The sequence below is a fragment of the Chanos chanos genome, chromosome 3 (genome assembly GCF_902362185.1).
Source record: "Chanos chanos chromosome 3, fChaCha1.1, whole genome shotgun sequence".
NCBI lineage: Eukaryota > Metazoa > Chordata > Actinopteri > Gonorynchiformes > Chanidae > Chanos > Chanos chanos.
The window spans coordinates 34,699,039-34,725,000 of record NC_044497.1 but is presented as its reverse complement, the minus strand read 5'-3'; the positions used below and the strand labels follow the sequence as shown (position 1 = coordinate 34,725,000).

The 25,962-nt window shown below is 43.4% G+C and overlaps 1 protein-coding gene across 1 annotated transcript in view; it reads left to right on the top strand.

Moving 5' to 3' along the window:
* ndrg3b (ndrg family member 3b) overlaps nt 1-25,760 on the top strand; it is a 42,379-nt gene extending 16,619 nt beyond the window's left edge. Inside the window, exons 2-16 of the mRNA XM_030768170.1 lie at nt 1,995-2,085; nt 3,619-3,651; nt 14,003-14,108; nt 15,056-15,176; nt 15,934-15,996; nt 16,469-16,529; nt 18,733-18,819; nt 19,179-19,235; nt 19,438-19,541; nt 19,674-19,739; nt 19,936-19,987; nt 20,265-20,312; nt 20,439-20,474; nt 20,648-20,699; nt 25,527-25,760. Coding sequence (XP_030624030.1) covers nt 2,029-2,085; nt 3,619-3,651; nt 14,003-14,108; nt 15,056-15,176; nt 15,934-15,996; nt 16,469-16,529; nt 18,733-18,819; nt 19,179-19,235; nt 19,438-19,541; nt 19,674-19,739; nt 19,936-19,987; nt 20,265-20,312; nt 20,439-20,474; nt 20,648-20,699; nt 25,527-25,702 — 1,119 coding nt within the window. The 5' untranslated portion in view covers nt 1,995-2,028 and the 3' untranslated portion in view covers nt 25,703-25,760. The remainder of the gene's footprint in view (nt 1-1,994; nt 2,086-3,618; nt 3,652-14,002; nt 14,109-15,055; nt 15,177-15,933; nt 15,997-16,468; nt 16,530-18,732; nt 18,820-19,178; nt 19,236-19,437; nt 19,542-19,673; nt 19,740-19,935; nt 19,988-20,264; nt 20,313-20,438; nt 20,475-20,647; nt 20,700-25,526) is intronic.
* Nucleotides 25,761-25,962: the final 202 nt, after the last annotated feature.

The following is a 25,962-nucleotide window of genomic DNA, read 5'->3' as shown; positions in this document are numbered from 1 at the left end:
AGTATAGTGGTACCTCAGTCATTCCCGTATGTAGTGATGATGTAGTACAGTGGTAGATCAGTCATTCCCATTTGTAGTGATGATGTAGTACAGTGGTACCTCAGTCATTCCCATATGTAGTGATAATATAGTACAGTGGTACCTCAGTCATTCCCGTATGTAGTGATAACTGACCTACCACTGTACTACATCATCACTACATATGGGAATGACTGACCTACCACTGTACTACATCATCACTACATATGGGAATGACTGACCTACCACTGTACTACATCATCACTACATATGGGAATGACTGATCTACCACTGTACTACATCATCACTACATATGGGAATGACTGATCTACCACTGTACTACATCATCACTACATATGGGAATGACTGATCTACCACTGTACTACATCATCACTACATATGGGAATGACTGACCTACCACTGTACTACATCATCACTACATATGGGAATGACTGACCTACCACTGTACTACATCATCACTACATATGGGAATGACTGACCTACCACTGTACTACATCATCACTACATATGGGAATGACTGATCTACCACTGTACTACATCATCACTACATATGGGAATGACTGACCTACCACTGTACTACATCATCACTACAAATGGGAATGACTGATCTACCACTGTACTACATCATCACTACATATGGGAATGACTGAGCTACCACTGTATTACATTATTTCCATATGTAGTGATAGATCAATCATTCCCATATGTAGTGATAATATAGTACAGTGGTACCTCAGTCATTCCCATATGTAGTGATAATATAGTACAGTGGTAGATCAGTCATTTCCGTATGTAGTGATAATATAGTACAGTGGTGGGTCAGTCATTTCCATATGTAGTGATAATATAGTACAGTGGTGGGTCAGTCATTTCCATATGTAGTGATAATATAGTACAGTGGTAGGGTCAGTCATTTCCATATGTAGTGATAATATAGTACAGTGGTACCTCAGTCATTCCCGTATGTAGTGATAATATAGTACAGTGGTAGATCAGTCATTTCCGTATGTAGTGATAATATAGTACAGTGGTGGGTCAGTCATTTCCATATGTAGTGATAATATAGTACAGTGGTGGGTCAGTCATTTCCATATGTAGTGATAATATAGTACAGTGGTGGGTCAGTCATTTCCATATGTGGCCCAGTGTTATGAGTCATCACGGATTATTCAGAAAGAGTTTTTGAAAGAAAACGTTAATCAAGAAGAGATTGTTCTAACAGTTTAACCCTTCCATTTTTCATTCCTATATCACAGTGAAACAGTCTTGGCTCGATAAAACAGTGTGCTCTTAAATATAAAATATGGGGCCAAACTGTTGAGTACCTTACAGTGGCGTTGTGACAGCCAGAGTCAAAGTCACTGTCCCTCACAGCAGTGGCCAAAGCGTGAATCACATTGCGCTGACAGTCTTGTGTGGCGGGGCGGGCTGGTGGACACTGTGTACCATCGGTGGCAGACAGAGGAGGCCAGTGTCTGAATAGGGCTTAATGACAGAGCTGACGTAAGAACATATAATGTGTGTCTAGAGCCTGAGACGCATCTACTGACATTCAGGACGGACACAGGTCATGAATTATGCATGATTAGTCTGAATATGAAAAACAGTGTTTAGTGTCTTAGTACTGTTAACATCAGCAATCTGGTTCTGGTTCTTTTGTATTTGTTGCTCGGTATTTATGGCTACTGCTGCTAATTACTTTTTGTTATGTTGCACCAGTTGGGATGTTTCCTGTAGAGCTCTTACCTATTCAGGTCACAAACATGGCCTCATATATAAATATATCACTGACACATGCCAAAGTACTCTCATAGAAGGCATCAGATGAAATGAGATTTAAAAGAGTGCGTGTGAGTGTGTGCATGTGTGGGGGTGTGTGACAGAGGAAGACGTTAATACACAGTAATGCCTCAAGGCTCATGACACTCTCTCTCTCTCTCTCTCTCATGTCTCAGGCTCAGGTGTGATTGACAGCTGTTAGATTGGAGAATGGACGAGCTACAGGATGTGCAGTTAACGGAGATCAAACCTCTTCTCACAGATAAGGTTAGTGTTTCCCCTCTATCTCTGTCTCTCCTTCCCGTTCTTACACACACACGCACACGCACACGCACACTCATACACACATGCACAAATACACACATGAAAATTTCACAACTTTCACCTATGCTGGGGCAACTAAGCAGAAATAAATATCCAGACACATGGATACAAACTGACTGGGATGACGGTCTGAAGAATACCTGCTTTATAAACATCCCAGATTGACAGAGGACTGGTAAATGCTGCCTCTCCATTTATCCAGTTTCTTTGTGTCTGCTTCCTCCATCACTCTCATTTAAATGAATTGATTCCAGGCTCCCCCTTGGCTTGTGTTGTCGGGCCGGTTACCAATGGCAACTGGCGCCGCCGTGGGAACAGGCCTGAAACAGCAGAGCTCGTCTGAGGAGAATGATGGGTAGAACACAGAGGAGGAATGAAATCTCTGCATACCATCAAACCAAATTAGCTGAAGGAGTTGATGTAATAAAAATCAAGGGGTGATAAGGGAGAGGCAGAATGAGGGGAGAGAGGAGAGTAATTCTGTGGAGAAAGAGAGAGAGAGAGAGAGAGAGAGAGAGAGAGAGAGAGAGAGAGAGAGAGAGGGGCTAAGATGCAATTGAGTGTCTTCCTTTCCTGTGAGAGTACTTCCAGGTTAGCTGACATTTAGTTCAGTGATAAACTTAGATTACAGCTATGCATCTAGTTCTACAATCATATAACCCTCAAAAAACGTCTGGAACATTTTCTCTCTTGGTCAGCAGGGCAGTTAAATTAATGCGTGCGATTGCTAGACTGATGCTTTACTGTTCAGGTTTCACTAACCCAGGTAACAGTGGCTTCTAAGCTCTTCTGTAGAGTTGATAGAATCCAAAAAAAGACTTGTGTTATGCTTCTCTCCTACTGCCTCTTTCCCCCTGAGTTGAAACTGGGAGGTAATTTTTGCATTTCTGGAATAGTTGTCTGAGCCATGAGCACTGTCCATCTATCCGGTAATAACAGTGTCACGCTGTTCTGTGTCACCGCCGTGCTCGTTTAGTGCGTCAGAGACACTAATGACGAGGGTCGTGGTGGAACACACTCTCTCTCTGAACGATAAAGAGACTACACTACACATTCATTATCTGTAAATTGTCACAGTGTGTGTCTTTGGGCTGCAAACCGCAGTTCATTAGTTTCACGCATCCTCAGAGATGCTGACATTAAACCTGCAACTCCTCCTAGTGGCCACCAATTTTCTCCCTAACAAAAAAAACAGAGATAGAGTAAGTGGCTTTTCAAAGAACAGTTACTGAGAAGAAGAGAGAAAAAGGGTGAGAGAGAGAGGGAGAGAAGGAGGGAGGGAGAGAAGAAGAGGAGAAATGGGGAGGTGAAACACTGACCTTTGTTTAATAGAAGAGGTTTGTGAAACAGGACCGCCGTGGCCTTTTTTTTTTATTTTTCCTGCATTTGTACATTTTTTTCTCATGCACACAAATAGTGAATACCCTTCAATAACACTGTCTCTCTCTCTCTCTCTGTCTCTCTCTCCCCCCATAGAATGGGCGCAATTTCCAGGACTTTGACTGTCAGGTGGGTATTTGCAGTGAATGATGTAAGTCATTTTGGAAATGAGTGATTGAATGTGTTGGATTTGGCAGTTTCCCTGCTGTGTGTTAATGCTGTGCTGTGTGCTGGGTCTCTGTGTGTGACTGCTATAATGTGTCTGTTAAAACACTGTGACATTAGCAGACAAAACTTTCCACTTGAATCCGTTTTCAGCCAGACAAACAGTTAAGAGCTTATCTGTGTGTTTGTGAGTGGGTGGTGTATATGTGTGTGTGTGTGCGTGTGGGTGGCTGAGTGTGCGAGAAGCTTGCTTGTATGTGTGTATAATGGCACATCGGTACATGGTAATTATGAATGTAAGTGTGTTCAGGAGGGTCTATGGGACGCGTCATTTCATCCCGTGTCTGATGGAAAGTGTTGTCACTGTCCTCCACCCTGGAGGGGTCTTATAAACTCAGTCTGTACAGCTATACTGTAGAACATGCCTCTCTTCTCCTTTCTACTCCTTTGTTCCTCCAGTTTGCTTTCTTTTGAGGCGGTTTGGAAGCAGATAGTAAGCATTTGTGCCTCAGTGTTCTTGCCAGGGATAGTTGGAATAGTACTAAGACACACACTCAAAGCTTGACTTAACACTGTGTACAGATTATCTGTCTCTCTCTGTCTTCCCCATGAGACGATGGTATAAATGAAGACAAACAAGCCACATCAGTGCAGTTGAAATTAGATGGGTAACACTTCAGTTAGACATGCTTGTTCTGCCCACGTTTGTCTACGTTTGTTTCACAGACTTTGAGACTCACAGAGAACATGCACGGTAAGATGCATTGTATCTCTCAAGAAAGCGATATTTTTATACATTCATTTTTGGGAGAGTAGTAAGTTAAATATTATATGTTACTTATCAAGAAACCTCTAGCCCTTCACTGTCACTCCATCATGTTCCCTGGACATGTTACAGCACCAAACTGGGACCAGCCCATCCCAGTTTGTTAAAAAAAAAAAAAAAGAAGTTTCAAATATTAGTTGTTAAAATCACCAGTCATTTTCTTAAAGCACATCAACTTACTACAGCAATGCATCCACAAAACGAGGTAAGGCACAAATGCAGCCAGTGTACCTTAGAAAATGAACACTCAAGTTCGTCCTCTCAGACATCCATCTCAAACAAAGTCTGGCTACGCTGGCTGTGCTCTGGTGAGGTCAGTGTTTTTCCTGAGTGTAATTTCAGCTGTCACTACTCCTGAGGATTCACTTTTGCAAACACCTGTGGTAGATGGAGGAGACATTTGATTTAAAATATATATATTCATGTATGTCTTGGATGTTACAGGGTGGTTAAACACCTGTGATAGATGGAGGAGATATATATATATATATATATACACACACACATATATGAGATGGATGTTACAGGGCTGGTTAAACACCTGTGGTAGATGGAGGAGATGGGGGGGGGGGGGGTGGTTTGTGGCAACACGGCGAGCAGATCTTTCGCTCGATCAAATGACTCCCGGGCTGTTCTGGAGCCAGCCAGTAGAATATGATCATTAGTGATGCATCACTGAGTTTGATTGGACGGAAATGAGAACGGCTGGGCAGTAAGGCAGAAAACTCAGGTTGTGTGTCTCAGGTTAAATGTAATGAATCCAGACAGTCCTGTCACCAGCAGAGCACGTAGAGAATGGAAACTCTAGTTCCACTTACTGAAAAAATGATTCAACAAATCTCAGCTACAACGCTGCTGTCTTTTCACTCTTTCCCCTGTTCACTGTTATTTAAATTCTACAGACTGCTTAGGACATGAGACTCCTGACAATTACAGATCTGCTCTGTGGATGAGTCAGGTCATTTTCTCTCTGTTTCAGGTGAGTGTGTAAAAACACAGCACAGAGGGGTCAGGGCTTATTATGGTTCCAGGACATCAGTACATGTCAGATTATACAGCTTTCGCTCCTCTGCTGCCAGCCAGTGGGGACTGTTGGTCAATACTCAGGCTATACACACACATTCATTCTCCAGGTCTCTCTCTCTCTCTCTCTCTCTCTCTCTCTCTCTCTCTCTCCTCCTCCCTCACTCTTTTTTTACAGTTGGTTTAGCATGACCGCACACACACATCCTAACACACGCCTGTGGTGTTTGGGAGAGGGTGTAGAGGTTGTTGTTTTGAACAGGGTGTATACTCCCTGTGATGTATTTGGTTACTCACTGTGAGGCTGTCCTGGTCACTTGACTAAGATGTGACAGGAGAAGAGACTGAACAAAGCACGCGTGGGTGTGTTTGCATTTGGGCAGCACCCTTTCAGCCTTTCTCTTTTTCTCTAAAACCATATGCGTTTTTCCCCCTCTTCTCTGCGCAGGAAAATATTTTTAGGAAATTATTTGGAGCAGACATGGGATGTTTTCATGTTTTTAATGTGTTATTAGTGCAATGGGAATCTTAAGGGAAGAAGTCATAAGCATTGTGCTAAGAACTGCTACGCAGATCGATTTTGATGTCACTTAATGCTCTGTTGGCGCCATTAGTATGATTTTGTTCCTTTCTTTATGACCTCAGCGAGCTCATCGTATTTTAGATCTTGTGTATATTACCCCCTCCTAAAGCCCACCTACATCTCACCGCACTAAAGTCATTAAAAGCACAGTTTCCATGGTAACCCCACTGATCCTTTGCCTCTCTGGTTTTGTTGCTCTCTTTTCTTTGCTCATCCGTTCTACCTGGTGTTTGACCATTTTAATCTGCAGTCTGGAGTCCTTGGCGTGCGTGCATGTGCGTGTGTGTGAGTGAGAGAGACAGAGAGACAGATTGTGTAACCCCTGTAAATTAGACTCCTGAGGACAGTCTCCAGGAGGGGGCAATGTAAGTACACTCTAGAGCCTTCCTTATGACAGTTACACTCTTCCTATGTATGTAAGAGCAGTTTTGGGCTTCTCAAGAGTGTAGCTACTGTACTGAGAATCAGAACTTCCAGAAAATTGGAATGACAGTGAACATCGGTCCCCGACTGCAGAACGGGAGGTTCTATAGCTTCCATTGGGTAGTCACTGTCTATGTCTTCATTTCTTTCTGAAACCCAGTAATAGGATTTCTAATGTCTATTAAATGGTTGCCCAGGTGGTACAAAACGCTTTTTAACCTTAATCTTAAATATGCTTTTAATAAAATACCGTTTTAATTTTGTTTCAGAAATGTTGAGCAGCTTCCCTCGACTGCGCTGATCTTGTCATGTATACTTTTAGACCTCAATCCTAACATCTTCACTACTCTTACAAATCTTAATCTGATTAGCAGTCATGTGACCTCTGTTAAGAGTGTGTGGGCAGAGCGCAGTGGCACTGAATTGCATCGGCTGGCACTCTGTTTTGTGTCCAAGCGGAGGATTGTACCATTACATGGGCATCCTGCCAAGTTTAACTGGGTCTCTAATCTCTGAGGCCTCTCTGTGAAAGAGAAGAGATGGTCTTGTTGCTTCTGGATGACACTCTCACCCTGTTCCTCCTTCCAAACCCTCTTATCTGCTCTGCTTCCTTTCTCCTGCTGGTTTTCCTGCTGTCCATCCTCTTCACCATCTCTCTCACCTTTTTTTTTTTTTTGGTAAATATTCTCTTGATGGTAAAACTGTTTAAGCCTCTATCTCCAGTGTTCTTCCTCCTCTTTTCATTCACCTGTTTTCTCTCTTTTACTCTCTACGGTCCTCACTCTTTTTCTTTCTATTTATCTTATCCCCTGTGCTCTCGCTCTCTCTCTGCCTCTCTCTCTCTTTCTTTCTCTCTGTCATATGCAATTCAGAGGCATTGTGTCCAGGCCCTGGGACTTTTGCAGACTCCCAGCCTTAATCACATGGAAGGAACAATGGAAGGAGGGATAAAGAAGTGTATGAAAGGAGAGGGAGATAATACCACAATAAAATCACGCAGGGTTTTTATAGTACATCACTTTAATAAACAGATGCCAATAATCCTCCCCAGAAGTCTTGCCAGGGTACTGTACTCTTGGTGGTGGTTTGCTACCCCCTGTGGTTGAAATGTAGAACTGCATCTTTGTGTTATTTTAAACTAGGGGTACACAGCTGAGGCCCTGGATTACTGTTAGTACTGCTAGATTTTGTTTCTGCCAACTACTGCATGTTTCTGATTGGCTTAGGAATCTACACACATTTTTTTCTTGGTAAAAATTAGCTTTTGATCATGTGGTTGCATAAAAAACACAGAGACTCTGTGAACTTGTGCAGAGTTTAAATTAGAGTGAGTTTGTTCTCGGAGGTGTAAGTTTAGATGCAGTGGTGTTTTGAACGTTGCTTGAAGATTTGTTCAGCTGTGTTGACTGACCACTTTGGTAAGCTCTGACATTTTCTATCTCGGAGAGACACAGACAACTTCTCCTTTCATGTCTCTCTGACTTTAAACAAATTCAACGCCTTCTTCAAAACCACCCCTGAGGCAGGATACACCTGTTCTCTCTTACACACAGGCATGCACCCACAGCAAGAGAGAGAGAGAGAGAGAGAGAGAAGGGTGTGCACCAATGCGGAGGTGGATTATCTGGGGGACCCTTCTCTCTCTCACTCACTCGTTCCTTCACTCTGCGAGGGGGGAAAAAAAGTAGAAGGGAAACCCTTGCTCACCCACTCATGGGGACCGAGAGCAGGTGCATGCTGGGAATGTGGAGAACACGGTGTGTCGTGTGTCATGTGTATGAACTGAGGGTAGCGTGTGTGAAATGTCAGAGCTGTTAGAAAGGTCCAGCCACCTGTATGGGGATGACTGAACAACACAGAACCTTTCTAGACCTTTCAGCCTTTAGCAACAGCCTCCTGCTGGGCCCTGCGTCTCCACTTGACTCCCAAACGTAGTGGGGCCTGTGCTGTGTTGTCAGATGTGGGGTGTTCTGAGAGGGGCATATACGCACACACTGAATACACAGGCCTGGCCGTGTCACTCTTTCAGTTTGAGATGTGTCTCCAGGGCAGCCTTTCTGTCTTTAGACTGGCCGTAAGCAGAACTGAGAAGAAAGGCTGGAGTGTTGCCAGAAACGTTGCGGTTAAACCACGGGTCCGCTATAAAGAAGCTGAACGGTTGTTTAGAATGTGTTTGTTGTTTTTGTAACCACTGTTACGAATGTGTGAGATTGTGGTAATTAATGTTACAGTCTGATTGATAAAGATATGCTTTGGCGCTTCTCCCATGCAAACATTATGCAAACATTGTGAAGTGTGTGTGTGTGTGGGTGTGTGTGTGTGCATGCATGCGTACGTTTGTTGTTTATCTTCTTCTCATCTAGTCTGTCTTATGTTAGCTACCAGATGAACTGTTAGTGCTAATGGATGCCAGGGGACATTCAGAGCTCTGTGTGCGTGTGTGTGTGTGGGGGGAGGGGTGGGTATGTAATAAGTACGGCCACATCTGGGGCTGACAACCACACACACACACAGAGACACGCACTGAGCTGTATTTTAGGCCTCCTATTGGCCCCTCCATCCTCTGTGTCTTGTATCCCTCTCTCCAGCCCCTTTCCTCAATGTGGCTTCAGCAGCACAGAGAATGAACAGCAGCTTTGGATTAGGGGAGAGAGCAGTCTACACAAACAGGATTTATGATTATAGAGTTCACCATCATATACACACACACACACACACACACACACACATAGTGTTTAAATTAAGCATGTTTCGGGTGGAAGTGAAGTTATTGCTCTGTCTTTTCCATGTCGATGTGCTGCAGTCTGGTTGACCAGCTGCTCCATAAGGGGAAGGATTAGGTGGAGCTCAGGATACAGAACCTGGCAAATCTTCCTCAACACATCTGTCAAAACCAACCCCCTGGTCAGGTGCTCTCTTACCTTCACCAGTTATAGAAAATCAGCTTTCCTACTTGCTCCCAGTCACCATATGTGTCTATGGCAACAGTGATGTGAGTTTCACGACTCTGCATGCTGCTTAAGACTGTTGGTTAGAGCCAGACTACAGTGCACTCACTCTCTCTCTCTTTCTCTCTCATATCTATCTATCTATCTATCTATCTATCTATCTATCTATCTATCTATCTATCTATCTATCTATCTATCTATCTATCTATCTATCTATCTATCTATCTATCTATCTATCTATCTATCTATCTATCTATCTATCTATCTATCTATCTAATGTTTGCCTGTCTGTTAATATCAGTCTGTCTATCTGTCACAGGCCAGATGTGTGTCTGTTCTGTCTTTATCATATCTGCGGTCGGTCAGGGGGTGTGTGAGACACAGTTTCCTCACAGTTCTGTCACCGCCCCCCTCCCTTCACCTGACCCTCCAAATCTGTCACCACCCCCTCCATTCACCTGACCCTACAAATCCAATTAGAGCCGCCTGAATGCCCTCTGCTGCTTCATCTACTCCGTCCTCCCCCTCTCTCTCTCTCCTGCCCTATCTTTTCTTCCTCCCTCATCCACGCACACCTCTCTCTCGCTCTCTCTATGCCTTGTTTTTATTCACACTAATCATGTTCCATTAGATTCCGTCTCTCTCTCTTTCTCCCTTTCTCTCTCTCTCTGTCTCTCTCATTCTCTCACCCTCCCCTTCTTTACTAGGATCAGCTGCTGTCCACAATACCATTTGCACTCGTTCCTTGCAGGCGTCCGGAACAGCTTAGCGCACTTGTTTTGTTTTGTTTTTTTCGGGAGGGTGGGGGTGTCACTTCTTGCTGTCCGCTCTCTTGCCCTTCCCTTGCCAATTTGCTACCGCCCTTCTGGAAAAGAAAGAAAAAGAGGGAACAAGAGAAAAGCATTGTCTCTGGGTTTTTTTTCTGTGGAGGGAAAATGACGGCAGTACTGGATCTTAACCAGATTGCCTGTTCGGTTATCGACGTGGTGAGTGTGTGTGTGTGTGTGTGTGTGTGTGTGTTTTGTGTGTTTCCGTAAGTTGTTATTTTTATGAATAGTATATGTGCCTGGCTGAGTGTGTATGCAGGTAATTTTGTGTAGTGTGCGTTTTTGTTCTGCAGACGCCTGTTGATTCTCCCCTCAGACTTCAAATAAAAGTGTGTGTGTGTGTGTGTGTGTGTGTGTGTGTGTGTGTGTGTGTGTGTGTGTATCACAGACTGAAGGAGACAGCCCTGTCAGTATGAGGCTTATGTTCATGCGATTTCTTTTGCTTTTTGTGGGTGGGTGTGAGTGCATGTGTGTGTATGTATGTGGGTGTGTTTGTGTGTGTCTGTAGCTTGTGTTTACATGGAGCATGGTGTTGGTGTTAAATTATTCTGGACCAGGTGTGAGTGGCCAACCTGCTAATGTAAATATCAGTGTGCTTGTGCATGCATACGTGTGTGTGTGTGTGTGTGTGTGTGTGTGCAGGACTTGATGTTGTCTGCGGTGTAACCCTGCTGTTGTCTGCGGTGTCTCCATTTCTTTAGCCAAAACTCATCTCAGTTGGAAGGCAATGAAAAATTCGTCATCTTCCATACTCCATCACAGAGCGATCGCTTTCTCCCTAAACCATCACTCAGTTGTCTTATTCTCCCTTCTGTCTTTACCATAGTCTAGAATGCAAAGTGCTTGGCATATCTGCTGATGTTATTCAAAACTATAACATTTAAACTGTTCAGTTGGAGGTCAGTGGAGGACATTGGGCAAGTTTTCAAAAGCTTCCTTTTTTTTCTATGAGGTTGTTTAGGATAAAACTAACGCCAACTCTACCGCTCTGATAGCCAACTCTACCGCTCTGATAGCCAACTCTACCGCTCTGATAGCCAACTCTACCGCTCTGATAGCCAACTCTACCGCTCTGATAGCCAACTCTAGTGCTCTGATAACCAAAGTGTTTATACCCAAGGCCCCTTTTTGGACAATAATAGTGATACTGGATAGTAATAGTAATATTGGGACCATGGTCATAATCGTTGTTAATTATAAAATATAAAGCATTCCTTGTATGGCCATTTAAAACAATGCTCTGCAGAGCTCAAAACTTCTGATCAGTAAGTGGCTCTGCATGTGTGTGTGTGTGTTCGTAAGAGAACGTTGCCTTGTCTTTCTTTCTCTCTCTCTCTCTCTCACGCACACACACACACACACACACACACACACACACACACACACACCCCTTTACACTTCACCTTGCAGGTTCACATCTCTCTCTGACCTCAGGCAGAAGAGCTACTGCTGGTGTTTTCAGATCTATGCAGCATTTTTCCTGCAACCTGTCACTACATGGCTGTGTTTGCGGTTGTCTTGGTAACTGGCTCAGTCGAGCTTTTCTCCCTGTAGAACGTGATAACTGACATTATCTGTTTTTTTCTCTCAGAGCTGAATTCAGGTTCTCATCCCTTCTCTGCAAAGGCATTTTAAACGTATTGTTTATTAACATCAAAGCAAAAAAAAAAAAAAGGTTTGTGTTTTATGAGGTGTGTTTTGCATGATACTGTAATGTTGAAGGGGAGAGTTTCGGGGCTGTGTGTTTGTGTGTTTGGGACTATGTTTGTGTGTGTGTTTGCGTGTGCACACGTCCCTTTTCAGGCGGCATATGGTGAGTGTTTTGAAAATGCTCGTCTGTGGGTGTGGTTGGTCCGAGTAGATTGTATTATGAATGAGTCATCGACAGTGATATTTACGAATGTGATCTTCAGTCGTCCAATCAAATATTCTGAGTTGTCTAGCTGTCATTTTCAAGTCTGTCTTTTGCATACATGGATCATAAATGGAATCGATTTAAACATCTTTTTTTAGGATTGATATATGATATATTGAGATATTCAAAATGTCTTTTGAATATCCATACTAGTGCAAGGCTGTATATGGTCATTATTTTTATTGTTATTTTGTGTGTGTGTGTGTGTGTATGTGTTTGATATATGACTAAGACCCAATGTGAAGGACACACTCTCACATCAGAGTAACAGCACCCATTCTGTCAGTGACGCGTAACACACTCCAGATTTTACACACGCACACGCACATACACGCACAAACACAGACACGTGCGCACATACACCCCAAACACACACGGATCAACTGTCTGATCTATTTTTAGCCTTTTTGTTTTACCTTTAGTAGGTTGTGTGGTCCTGGCCTGGCAGGTGTCAGCTGTGCTGCCTCAGTGGGGATAGGTTGGGTGGAAACTGGAGGATATGTGCACTCTTCAGCACAGACTGATCAGACTCTCATGGGCTAGAGACATGCAGGATGTGTATTCTGACTTAGTCATAGTCTTTGACTGGTTCTCATAAATGTGTGTGTGTGTGTGTGTGTGTGTGTGTGTGTGTGTGTGTGTGTGTGTGTGTGTATGATGTGTGTGATGTGTGATAGAGAGAGACAGGGAGAAACAGGCATGGTCTGACAGGACATGGCCAGCCTTTAACCCACTAGCTTTGATCCTCTACTCCCCTAAGATAGGGAGGGGAATGTTTGGGTGACATTTCTGAGCTGTGGTTAGTGCGTGTGTATGTGTGCATGTGTGCGTGTGTGTGTATGTATGTGTGTGTGTGTGCGTGCGCGCGCATGTGTGTGTGTGTGCGTATGTGCATGTCCTCACACACGCACACACGTACGCGTATTTCCGTCTGTGCATGTGTATGTCTGTGCTTGTCTGCTGTGTCCAGAGCAGAGGCCTGAGTGTGACTGATGCACTGTGGTTTCTGTGGTAGTGTGTGCAAGAACAAAAGGTTACGGCCAAAAACCCCACACCTACGCATTTACTCAAGTTACCTATGTACACACACAAGCACTCACACATGCGTATGTTCACTCTTCAATGTGGATATTCTTGCACACTCTCACACCTACGTATAGTCCCCCAACATATACACATCTACGTAGAAGGAGAGTTAACGTGGTATTATGTGAATGAATATCCTAGGTGTGTCTGTGTGTGTTTGAATGCAGTTTGGGATCATTAAATGGCATTAATATGGGTTTAGGACTCAGGCAACACGCTAAGAAGGATATTTCGATGCCTGTATAATTCCACTAAAACCAGGCACCAGACGTGTCGTATTTGAGGTGTGTGTGTGTGTGTGTGTGTGTGTGTGTGTTTGAGAGAGAGTGTGTGTGTACCAAGGCAGTGTCTTAACATGTATCAGTGTATCACAACTTCAAGTCAAACACAGTTGTGTGGATTCAGAGATGGTTTAAACCTTAAGCTCTCTGAATTTCAGAGGCAAATCCATGGCCTCATGTAACAGTCATTGAACCACACTGTGCTTGAGTGTTGACAGCTGTTGAGTCTAAAGTTTCTAGTTATTGCTACAGAAAAAAACTAAATGTTAGTATGACTAGACCTTTTGTGCTTGTGTATCCATATCTGTCCTTATTTGTCCTTCTGTCATTTACTGCATCACTGCCTTTGTGGCTTTGTCCTGTGCGATGTAACATACTGTTCTGATCTTCTGACTGCTTACAGGAGCATGATATTGAGACCCCTCACGGTGTCCTTCACGTGACCTTGAGAGGGACCCCAAAAGGCAACCGCCCCGTCATTCTCACCTACCATGACATCGGCCTCAATCGTGAGTACCCTGGCCTTCGGCAATATGAGGGTGTATTCTAATCCCTCTTCCTGTGGACTCTCTGAATACTCTCTGTTCTAACAGACATGCCAGGTCATAACAGAATCTGTCCATTCCTGTGATGCTGTGGATCGGTGCAGCGGAACATTCTGGAAGGACATTAGAAAGAATGCTGTCTCGATTTAAAAACTGTAGTTTGATCCATCATCCATAATCGTGCTGTATCCAGAGAGAGAGACAGAGACAGAGAGAGAGAGAGAGAATGTTATTTTCATATATGTTCACACTGAAAGCCTCACTCTCTCAGGTTTTAAGAAGTGTAACCATTCGGCAGCCTGGACCTTTAGCTTGGTCTCAGACAGGTACTACTCCTCAGTGCACAAACTGGAGGAGGAGACAAGTCCAAGAGAGAAACAGCTACACTGGAAGTGACACTTTCAGTTGATCTCAGTGGAACTAAACACTCTGTTGGTTACAAAGAAACTCTCTCTGACAGTGCCCTCTCCTTATTTCTGTTCTCCTGGATGGTTAAGAATAGATAGCAGGTGCTGATTGGCCAGTGAAACAGCATCAGCCTTGCTGCATCTGAGCCCGGAGTGTGAACTTTCTGTCGGTTCTCCAACAGACTGCTCTCAGGTCCAAAGATATACAGAACATGGGACTTTTTTTTCTGCAGTCAGGAGCTGGTGCTTTGTTAGCAATTATCTGACTCTCTCTCTCTCTCTCTCTCTCTCTCTCACTCTTTCTCTCTATCTCATAATAGCACTTGTTTTTCAGACAGGATAGTGATGAATGAAAGTTTTTAGCGCTCTCTCTCTTTCTCTCTCTCTAAAACAAACCTATGGTACTTGACATGTAAGCATCAGTTTGCGGTATTTCCTCTAATGTCGTGGACACTGATGTTTGATTTCTCCCCCCCCCCTCTCTATCTCTATCTGATGCTGTAGACAAGTCCTGTTTCAACACCTTGTTTAACTTTGAGGACATGCAGGAGATCACGCAGCACTTTGCCGTCGTCCATGTGGACGCTCCTGGACAACAGGAGTCTGCGCCTCCTTTCCCCACCGGGTAAGAGACGTGTTGCCAGGATATAGCTGGGAGGACTTTCCAGGCTCTGAGCCATCGGAGCTCAGAAAGCTCTCCCTTTTTTTCCCCCGAAACGCCGAGACGCGTTTGATGAGGTTAGAAACCAGAAATAAGTCAGTTTCATTTCAAATCAGAATCGGTTTTGGAAGCAAACTTACTCATTTTGAATCATCTGTTGTTTTCTAGAAATATTTTTCCCTTTCATGAATTGAATGAAAACCCATTTGGGGAATGAGTGGAGCTCAGACAGCATCAGTTTTCAGCCCATTTTAAATAGGCACCTGTCAGTGGGCTGGAGATTAGGCAGGAGACCCAGACAGCAGGCCGTGAATAGATGCTCTGATTTAGGAGGCTTGTTGATTGATAGGTTACTGTGGCCCGTAATGTCTCAGCCTTTTGATCCACTTGTTCTCTCTGGCCTTGACTAACTGATCAGTCAGTGAAGGCCAGTTACATAAACCCTATTTGTTTCACCAATAGCCAAACTGAGATGATAAGACCTTTTGACTTTGTGTTTTTTTTTTTTATTCTGATCATACTCTTATTTTGTCACATAACACAGAGAGTCGCTCACTGTAACTATTCTTTGTCCTTTTTCTACTGATGCGGCTTTGCTGTTGGGTTGGACTGGTTGCGTTTACTGTGCTCTGTATGGAATTTGATCCATAAGGATGAGACGAACGGTGGTTTCATCAGGCTTACTGGGAGAGTAACTATGGAGGTTTTGTCTTTGCTGCAGGTATCAGTATCCCAGCATGGACGAGCTGGCCGAGATGTTGCCCTCTGTTCTCACCCAGCTGAAGTGAGTGTATGATTTGACAGTCTTATGTTTCATCCTGATTCATATATGCAGCATTGACCGCAGTGTGTCGCTTGAACCATCTTTCTGTTCTGCTCTGCTCTGCTCTGCTCTGCTCTGCTCTGCTCTGCTCTGTTCTGCTCTGCTCTGCTCTGCTCTGCTCTGCTCTGCTCTGCTCTGTTCTGCTCTGTTCTGCTCTGCTCTGTTCTGCTCTGTTCTGCTCTGTTCTGCTCTGTTCTGTTCTGCTCTGTTCTGCTCTGTTCTGCTCTGCTCTGCTCTGCTCTGTTCTGCTCTGTTCTGCTCTGTTCTGCTCTGTTCTGCTCTGCTCTGCTCTGTTCTGCTCTGTTCAGCTCTGTTCTGTTCTGTTTTGTTCTGCTCTGCTCTGTTCTCTCTCTCTCTCTCTGCCCTATGTTTTGGCAGTTTGTGGTCATATCTATGAAAGTAATTAAAATATAGTTTGTGTGATGATTTGCAGGATAAACAGTGTGATTGGCATTGGAGTGGGAGCCGGGGCTTACATACTGGCAAGACTGGCTGTAAGTGCCTCACATGTCTTATTGACACACTCTCTGTGTGTGTGTGTGTGTGTGTGTGTGTGTGAGTCTGTGAGAGAGAGAGAGAGATAGAGGGAGGGGGAGGGCGAGCAGAGTTTAATGCGGTGTGGGGTATATTGGGTATGTTTTTGTTAGTGAATTAATAGAGGGCATTGGAGATGAGTGGGGTCCCTGTGGATATATGACCTGTCTGCAGACTACAGTAAGAAGCACAATAGATAAATAGATACTTTATTAATCCCGAGGGAAATCACAAGGGAAATTTAGGGTAAAAACCTAAACCCCAAAGCAAGCACATGTGCATCAGGTCATCTGTGAGCAGCTCTCCCTCACATGCATGCTCATAAACAATACTAACAACTTGCATACACCTTACAACATAACTTAGTCTTAAACATGACATAAAAGCACATTCACACCCTCATTCACCTCCTCATGATCCCCCAGTGCTCATGTTTTTGCTCCCTTTTCCCTCACACATGCACACTGGCTCTTACTCACACATACACATTCTCCTGCAGTCCCCCTCTTTCTTTCTCTCTCTCTCTCTCTCTCTCTCTTTTTCTTTCTTTCTTTCTCTCCCACTCCCTCTCTTTCACACGGATACAGCACCGCCCTCTCATACTCCCAGTTTGCTGAGATCACTGTCTCCAAAAGGCAAAGAGGATTTGATCATATTATATGAGGAATGTGTTGCTCTGTAACCCCACACTCAAGTCATTTGGCTTTAGTTCATGAGAATGTACATTACTAACTCCAACTCATTTAGAGTGGGAGTCAACATGTAAAGCCCTGCAAGACGCTTCAGACAAGAAAATCTATAATGCACACACATTTACACACACTTACAGAGGCTGATCTGTATATTGTCCCTCCTCTACTACTAACCTTCTCAAGTAGGTATGGTTAACTTTTTTGAAGGGAGGGTGGGGGGGTGGTAAGGTTGAAAGAATGCCAGGCTGGGTTGTGAAACCAGTCTTCTGTGCACAGAGGCCTGGCAAGGCTCTGATGATTGAATATGAAAGGAGCGGTCTGTGAGATGCAAGGCACAGAGGAGAAGAGAGGAGAGGAGAGCTGGAAATGTGTTAATTACAGTTCATTTTAGTCCTTGCCTCATTTACATGTTGTGGAGGTGTGAACAGCAATGGGATTAATGATGGGGTGAAAACACAGAGTATTAAACACAACACTACATTGGTATTTAGGGTCTGTGGCAACTCGCTCTCTCTCTGAATGTGTGTGTGTGTGTGAGTGTGTGTTCTCTAGAAGAAATGTAAAAGGCAGGAAAGTGTGATTGTAGGGTGTGGGGGAGAGCACTGTGAGGAGGGGGCCGGTCAGCAGAAGTCTTTAGCTGTGTTGCCTTTAGTCTGCAGCTTTAGCTGTGTCAGTCACATGTATGACTGACAACAGTCTCATAGCACCCAGACTGACTGCACTACTGAGCATGAAGAGCAGGCGTGGACAGTTAAGTTTGGAGCGCTGGTGATTTAAGAACAAGACTGTAGGTTTTTAGAGAGAGAGAGAGAGAGAGAGAGAGAGAGAGAGAGAGAGAGAGAGAGAGAGAGAGAGAGAGAGAGAGAGAGAGAGAGAGAGAGAGAGAGAGAGAGAGAGAGAGAGAGAGAGAGAGAGAGAGAGAGAGAGAGAGAGAGAGAGAGAGAATTTGCCCTTGAACTGATACAGTATGACATTTATCTCACTCTGTCAGTTTGAGTTCCTGTTCTGATTGTCAACTCTAAGCTCATCTTATTTCTTTAATGTTGTTTTCAGCATAACAGTAGTTTAATTCTGCAGTTCGCCCAAACTCTCCAAGTATAGTAGCTTAAATTCTTAACTGTCCAGGAGAATAGACATAAGGTGGAGGCAATGATTCTTTGAAACCAACAGAGTGTTTAGTTCCACTGAGATCAACTGAAAGTGTCACCTCCAGTGTAGCTGTTTCTCTCTTGGACTTGTCTCCTCCTCCAGTTTGTGCACTGAGGAGTAGTACCTGTCTGAGACCAAGCTAAAGGTCCGGGCTGCCGAATGGTTAGGCTTCTTAAAACCTGAGAGAGTGAGGCTTTCAGTGTGAACATATATGAATGAAAATAACATTCTCTCTCTCTCTCTCTGTCTCTGTCTCTCTCTCTCTCTCTCTCTCTCTCTCTCTCTCCCTCCCTCTCGCTCTCTCCCTCCCTCCCTGTGACAGCTGAACCAGCCTGCTCTGGTGGAGGGGCTGGTGTTAATTAACGTGGATCCCTGTGCCAAGGGCTGGATGGACTGGGCTGCATCCAAGGTGAGTGTCCACTAGTGCCAGCCACACACTGATCAAACTCTCACTCCCCAGATACCAGCCTTCTCTGCCCATCATTGTTAGAATTCATGTTTGTTGTTTCATTGTGTATGACTTGCTGGTTTCTCTTAGGTTAATTTTGCTGTTAATGTTTTTACCCTTGTCCTTGCAAATCCAGTGGCCAACTTTGGAGAATTTGGAAATTTGAATCATGTTTCTCTTCTTATCCACTTGTTGTTGTGGCTAGTCCACTTGCTCACACATATACACTGACTGACACACTGTATCTCTGTGTGTGTGTTTGTATCTATCTGAATCCTTGTCTCCTTCTCCTGTTTCCTGACTGTCTCTCTGTCGCCTAGTTGTCTGGGTGGACCAGTAATCTGGTAGACATTGTGATGGGACATCACTTCAGCACAGTGAGTGGAGAGTGCACCATAAACATCAACTCTAAAACAATCTTTCAGACACATGTAAAAAGCTCTGATATCAAGATCAAACATTTTTACTGCTGGGAAGAAATAAAAAGTTACAGTTGCAGGTTTCAGAAACACATCTAATTGAGTAATTCAAGATTCATGACTATCCATATTTAATCTGGTAATTTGCATTTCCCTTTAGGACGAGCTGACGGAGAACCAGGAGATTATTCAGACGTATCGTCTACACATCGCTCAGGACATCAATCAGGAAAACCTGGCGCTCTTCTGCAACTCCTACAACGGGTACGTTCCACACCCGCGGCCTTATGGGAAATAATGAGTACACATGACGCAACTCTAGTGGGATAATGGCAGCATACTGTGTAACACATGGTGGAGACTGAGTCTGTGCTCCGTGTTATTTGACTTTGACAGGCGCAGAGATTTGGGCATCGAGAGACCTGTCCCAGGACTAAACGAAGACACAGTAGAAACACTGAAGTATGTCAATACCTGCACCGTGTCTGTTCATTATATATGTATACATGTGGGTATACAGCTGTGTGTGTGGATATTAAATGAGTTAACACACAGGTTTCTATGCTTGCATGCTCAGCCAAGTGTATCATCCTACTCACTATTACTCACCTATCATCCTACTCACTATTACTCTGTCAACCTTTGTGTCTCCACTCAGATGTCCAACTCTACTGATAGTAGGTGACACATCTCCAGCTGTGGAAGCAGTGGTATGTGACACCAGCATCTCAAAGAGTATTCTAGACATATTTAAATGGCTTTGATCCTAGACTCTCATGGCAGTGTTTTGTGTTTGATGCCTGGTGTACATAAAGAACATGGGGTCATGGTCACAAGACAGTGTTTCCTAAATAAAGTGAACATTGTTTCTCTTGTCCAGGACAATTTGTTCTCAACACAGAGACAATGTCTCAAGGTTTCTCAGACATTAACAGACGAGCCTTTTTTTTTTTGTCGTCACATGTATCAAATTTGTTGTCCTCACAGGTGGAATGTAACTCAAGGCTAAACCCGACAAAAACCACTCTGCTCAAGGCAAGGCTGCTTGTTTCAGTTGTACTGTGTTGTGCTGTCAGTGGAAAACTCTGTTTGAACAGTTGTTTTGTTTTGTTTTGTTGTGTTTTTAATGAAATGTTTGTATTTAATTGAAATTTTTTCCAGATGGCAGACTGCGGTGGACTCCCCCAAGTTGTCCAAGTAAGTGACACACTGCTGTATTTGATTAGTTATTATATTTTAGGTGTCTTGTAAACATTTTAATACAGATTCTTGACCTGTCTGTTTGGTACAGTAATTGTTTGGCCCCTGTGTGATTTGAATATATCACACTGTTGAATTGCAATGGAAATGGATCTTTTTCCCTCCCACAGCCTGGAAAACTTGCTGAGGCCTTTAAGTACTTTGTCCAGGGAATGGGATACAGTAAGTACCTTTCTCTCTCTCTCTCTCTCTCTCCCTCTTTCTTTCTCTCTCTCTTTCTCTATTTCCTTTCTTTCAGCCAGTTCTGTTCTTAATGTGTCAACACCGTGTAACATCAGATGTGTGAATATCCCCCCCCCCCCCCCCCCCTCATAGTTCACTTACTAATTTGGTCCTGTAATATAAATATCTTTCTGTCTGTATGTAACTTGTTTTGTTCATTTCCTGAAAGCGTCCTGTCTTTAAGAAGCCTTCAGTGTCAAAACCTCTCTTTCTTTGTTCCCCTTTAACACACAGGCCCTCTGACATGGTCCGGTTAACTGCTGTGTCAGTTATATTGGCTTGTCCCAGTCACACTGATCAGGGCTTTGCCTTTGTTTTGCGTGTTGATGGTGTTTACACATGACAGTGTGAAACAGGCATAGAGTGAAGGTAGAGGACATCTTGGATGTCAGGAAAATAGAGTATAGCACTGTTGTTCTTTTTCAATGTCCCTGAAGACAATTTCTTCCTTAACTTGGATGGAGAGAAGTCAAAGAATCTCTCTTCTTTCAGACTCTGTCCAGTTCCCAGACATTTTGTCAGGGAAGCATCACAATACTGTCAAAGTTCACATTTCCTCAGAATCAAGGAGCCCTAAAGCACCATACAGTCTACGTTTCTCACAGCTCTAACACTCCTGATAAAAGCCATTAACTGTTTATCCAGCCCTGGATCACTGAAGCAGGTGGATCAGAGTAAGGAGAGACACACAGTGTGCAAAGTTGTGGTCCTTCAAGCATAGGATTGGACCAACATTGTATTTCTCCACCTTTGCATAATCTCAATGCTAAACAAATCTCCATTGCAACTGTACAACCTATAACTATAGATGGTCTGCTCGGCTGTAATTCTGGGCTTAAGGAAACAGAGACACAGAGAGACTAACTGAGCCCTGTACTAACCTCATTGTACCTACCTCATTTCACTTTTCCCATCTCCTGCGTGACACTGCAGTGATGCGCAGTCATGGCCGTAAGTACAGACCTGGGCCTGACCCCGGTCGCGTGTGGCATGGAGTGTATTATGCCTTGGTTATAAGTGCTTTCCTTATCTCCCCTTCACTGCTGTCGACTAATGTCAGACACTGTGATTCTGATTTGGGAGCTTATAGCTGTCCGTCATGTGAAAAGTTTAACATGATTGGCTGTTTCTTTGAAAGGCCTCTCCCCACTGTTTCCCAGTCTGTTGTTTTCCAGTCATTCAAATATAAGGCAGTTTGTCACAATATAAAACATGTTTGTTTGCACACGTATTAACATGGAGGGAAGACACTGAAGTGGTGGATGAGACTCCACGAATGGAGGGCTTTTTTTATTTTCACTTCCATGTCTGGTCACTCTGGCCAGGGGGGGTGGCACTACTGTGGGTTTCTCTCAGCTGATATGAGATGATGCTAATATAGGACAGGTTTATGGTTTAAGAAGACTTTTTTTTTATTAAAGTTATTTTCACAATATACTACACAATCACAAAGTTAACAAACACTGTGTTTTTCATTTACAGTTCAGTAAGGCATTTCATACCATATTGTAGATTTTTTATTTATATTTAAAATTTTATTTAAAATGGTTATTTTACTTAAAATCTCCAGCACACTTGGTGCTTGATTTACCCGATGTTAGTTACAGGAAATACGTTATGGCTTTATGGTTGCTAGGAAACCAAGCAGATGTCATACAATAATTAGTGGAGTGTTGTTGGGGGATTTACCTTGTCTTGTCAAACTTAAAAAAAAAAAAAAAAACAAATTCCAAAAGAATAAGACTGAATTAGACAATGAAATGTCCTCAGTGAAAGTATTCATATGAAAATGAGAGAAGGTGGGGATTTCCGTTTGGTGGTGTTTTTCTGCAAGGCCTGATACCCATGAGAACTTTAGTCATGGGGGTTCTCTTCTTCTGTTGACAAACTGAAGTTGAAACCTCAAAGTAGGATGATATATTCATAAAATATCAGGACTGCCGGGGGAAACTGTGAGTGGTGTCACATGCTTTCTTTGACAGAGACTCTTGGGCAGTAACAAGAAATCATAAGGGATTGTGTGTGTGTGAGTGTGTGAGTGTTTTAGCTGGCTAAGTCTATGAAAAATGTGTGTGTGAGTTCATGACTTCTGTAGATGTTAGGAGATTAGTCACATTCCACTGCTCTCAGTCAGTGTAGCCTCTGTCAGCCTTTATTAGCCATCATGTGCTGGTAACAGTGTACATTAAATAACTTTTCTTAACCCCAGTATCCCTTCTGACAGTATATCCAGTATGACAGTCAGGAAACAGTAAAAGCCATGGTAATCTGTTTTCAGGAAGGATACATTTCCTTGTATGAAAATGGACAATTCGGGGTTTTTTTTTTGGGGGGGGGGGTGGATTTAGGATCTTCAGCCTTTCATTGTATGCACAATTGCTTCTGTAAAGCAAATATGTATTAACATACATTTTAATTATTCAAACAGTGGAACATTTCTCTTAAACACCTGCACAAAAAAAGCAAATCCCTGGGAGTCCTCAAAAAGCTGTTGCTTTAGTTACAAAAAGAAGGACTTTTGATTTTCACAGGAGTGTAGTTAACCATACAGGTTATAGAATTAACGACATGTTTTCTCTTCAGGTTAAGGGATGTTTGTGGAGTGATGGAGTCTTTAGGGAATCCTGAATTCTGATTAGTAATGTAAGCAGCTGAAGTCAAACTGAATTTGAGATGTGAATCTCGGGTAAATTCCAAGCAGTTAAATGAAACTGAATGTTTTTTTTGTTGTTGTTGTTGTTTTTGTTTTGTTTTTTTTATGTTTGGAAAATGTTGGGCTCTTGTTGTGGTTGAAGCAAGTTATGAAGGTCCCTAGCCCTTTAAAATCATCAGCGTTCTAGCCACAGTCAAGTTCACCAACCACAGAAACACACACACATACGTACACACAAACACACACACGTCAATGTAGTGCGAATGTCTCAGAGCCATCAGTGAGAGTGTTTGTTTAGGTGTAGGGTGAACATAAGCAAACTTGAACCTGTGACATCAAACCCAATTTACACACCAAATTACGCTCCATCAGACGTGTTGTGTGTTCCTCGTCTGGACTGAAGGCCAAGCTGGCTGCTCTGTATTTAATGAATAGAGTGAAGAGTAAGGTAGAAGCTTCTCTGTGACTAAATGATGGATTTGGCTTGGGCTGCTTGGGAAACGGCATTGACAGGGCTATATAAAGTATACAGTCCTTTGTGTCCTCTCCTGAAAACAGGCCCATTCCAGTCCTCACTAACAGTTGCTGTCACTCGAACGTTTTTACCTCAGTGAGCTGAGGTAAACAACCCCCCCCCTCCCCGATTTGGTCAATTCAAGGACATATTTTATAATATGAAACAAATCTACTGAAATAGACCGACAGACACTCTGGAGACAGTAGAGAGATGAACGTTTAGCGGCATTATGCTAACAGCTTAAGCGTCTCATAAGGTCGTCTGTCTTTTATGTCTCTTCTCTCCACAGCACAGCACACATACCTTTATATTAAACCAGTTTTAGATTAAACAAGTCTTTTTCTCGCTCACTCTCTCCACTTCCATCTGACACAGTAGTAACTTTATCTGTCTCACTCTCGCTCCCTTCTTTCCTTTTGTTCTTTTCTCTCTTCCTTTCTATGCTTCTGACAAATGCTATCAGTCCCTCATGTGCTGCTCAGCCACCTGAACAGCGAATCAGGTACTAGGAGTTGGCTTAGCAGTTTAGGCTGCGTCAGCACGCCATCTCTACCTGCAGTGCTCTGCTCTCTCTCTCTCTCTCTCTCTCTCTCTCTCACACACACACACACACACACACACACAGAGTGTTCATTAAGATACCTGAGTGTCATCTCACCCCACAGTCATTCCTGTCTGTCTGTCTGTCTGTCTGTCTGTCTGTGCACGTCTCCGTCACAGGAACATAAAGCATGATGTGTGGTCAGTTCTTAGATTTGCTGATCTGTCCATCCTACATTTTGGGAGTGAACGAGTGTGAGTGTGTGAACTATTCATGCGGGTTTATGAATGCCTTTTTGATGTATGTTGATTTGAATTCTTTGTTTTTCTCTTTCTTGAGACTTGCAGCAGTATGGTGCATGTAGCATTCTTCACTGATTACCATTGCTGCACATTCATTTGCTCTCTCTAGAAGGCTCTCGTGGCCACTAGAATGGCTAAAATGAATTGGAAGCAGATCCTACCCACAGGATGTCTTTTTGTGGGATTTTTGTGGGAGAATAATGGTCACAATGAAACTACACTGTGAGATTTTAACTTCACAAGTTCAGTATAGCAGATGGTTACTGGTTTCGACCAGAAAGTGTCATTTTATTACAGCAGCATCTCAGTACTTACAGTTGGATTTAAAACGTTTCTGAGACATAACTGTCAACTGCCACACAAACCCTGAGACTGAATATTGAAAACAAAGAAAGACTTTTATGTCTTCAAAGCCTAACAGATGACAAACATAGATGAAAGATGATGATTTGTTGGTGGCTGCTGGTAAAAGTTTTAGCAGTTAGGGAGTGGCATTCAACACTGACAAAACTGACAGCGTAGCCTCAGAGTCTGTGAGCACAGTTTGTGAAGGACATTATTCTCCCTCCGCTCCAGACTGCCACACATTTGGCTGGGAATGTTAAAAAGTCAATACTGAATGTGTGACTCACATGCAACCAAACCCCCCCCCCCCCCACCCCCCCACCACCGAAGTCTGTATCACATGTACCTTTACATGAAACCAGTTTTAGACTGAAATAACACACTCTCTCTCTCTCTCTCTCTCTCTCAGTGCCAACAGCCAGTATGACCAGACTGGCTCGTTCTCGTACCCATTCTGCCTCCAGTATGGGCTCTGTGGATGGCTCACGCAGCCGCACGCACACCAACTCACAGCTGGAGGGTGCGACGGCTGCCCCTGCTCCAGACAACCAGGCCAGACCACAAACTATGGAGGTCTCTTGCTAAAGATGAAAAACCCACTCCTCTCCTTTCACCTCTCCTATTCAAGCCAGGAGCAGCCCTCCACCCCTCTTTATCCTCTGTCTCTCCCACTCTCTCTCTCTCTCTTCTGTTTCAATCTCAATTCCAGAGTTCTGGTACAATGAAGGGATACAGAGCTATTACAAATTTCAATTACACATCTGTTTAAAACATTCAGATTATTGGTCTAACCCTCGGTTTTGTATCTTTTCCTTCTCTCTTTCTGTCACTCTTTGTTTTCCTGC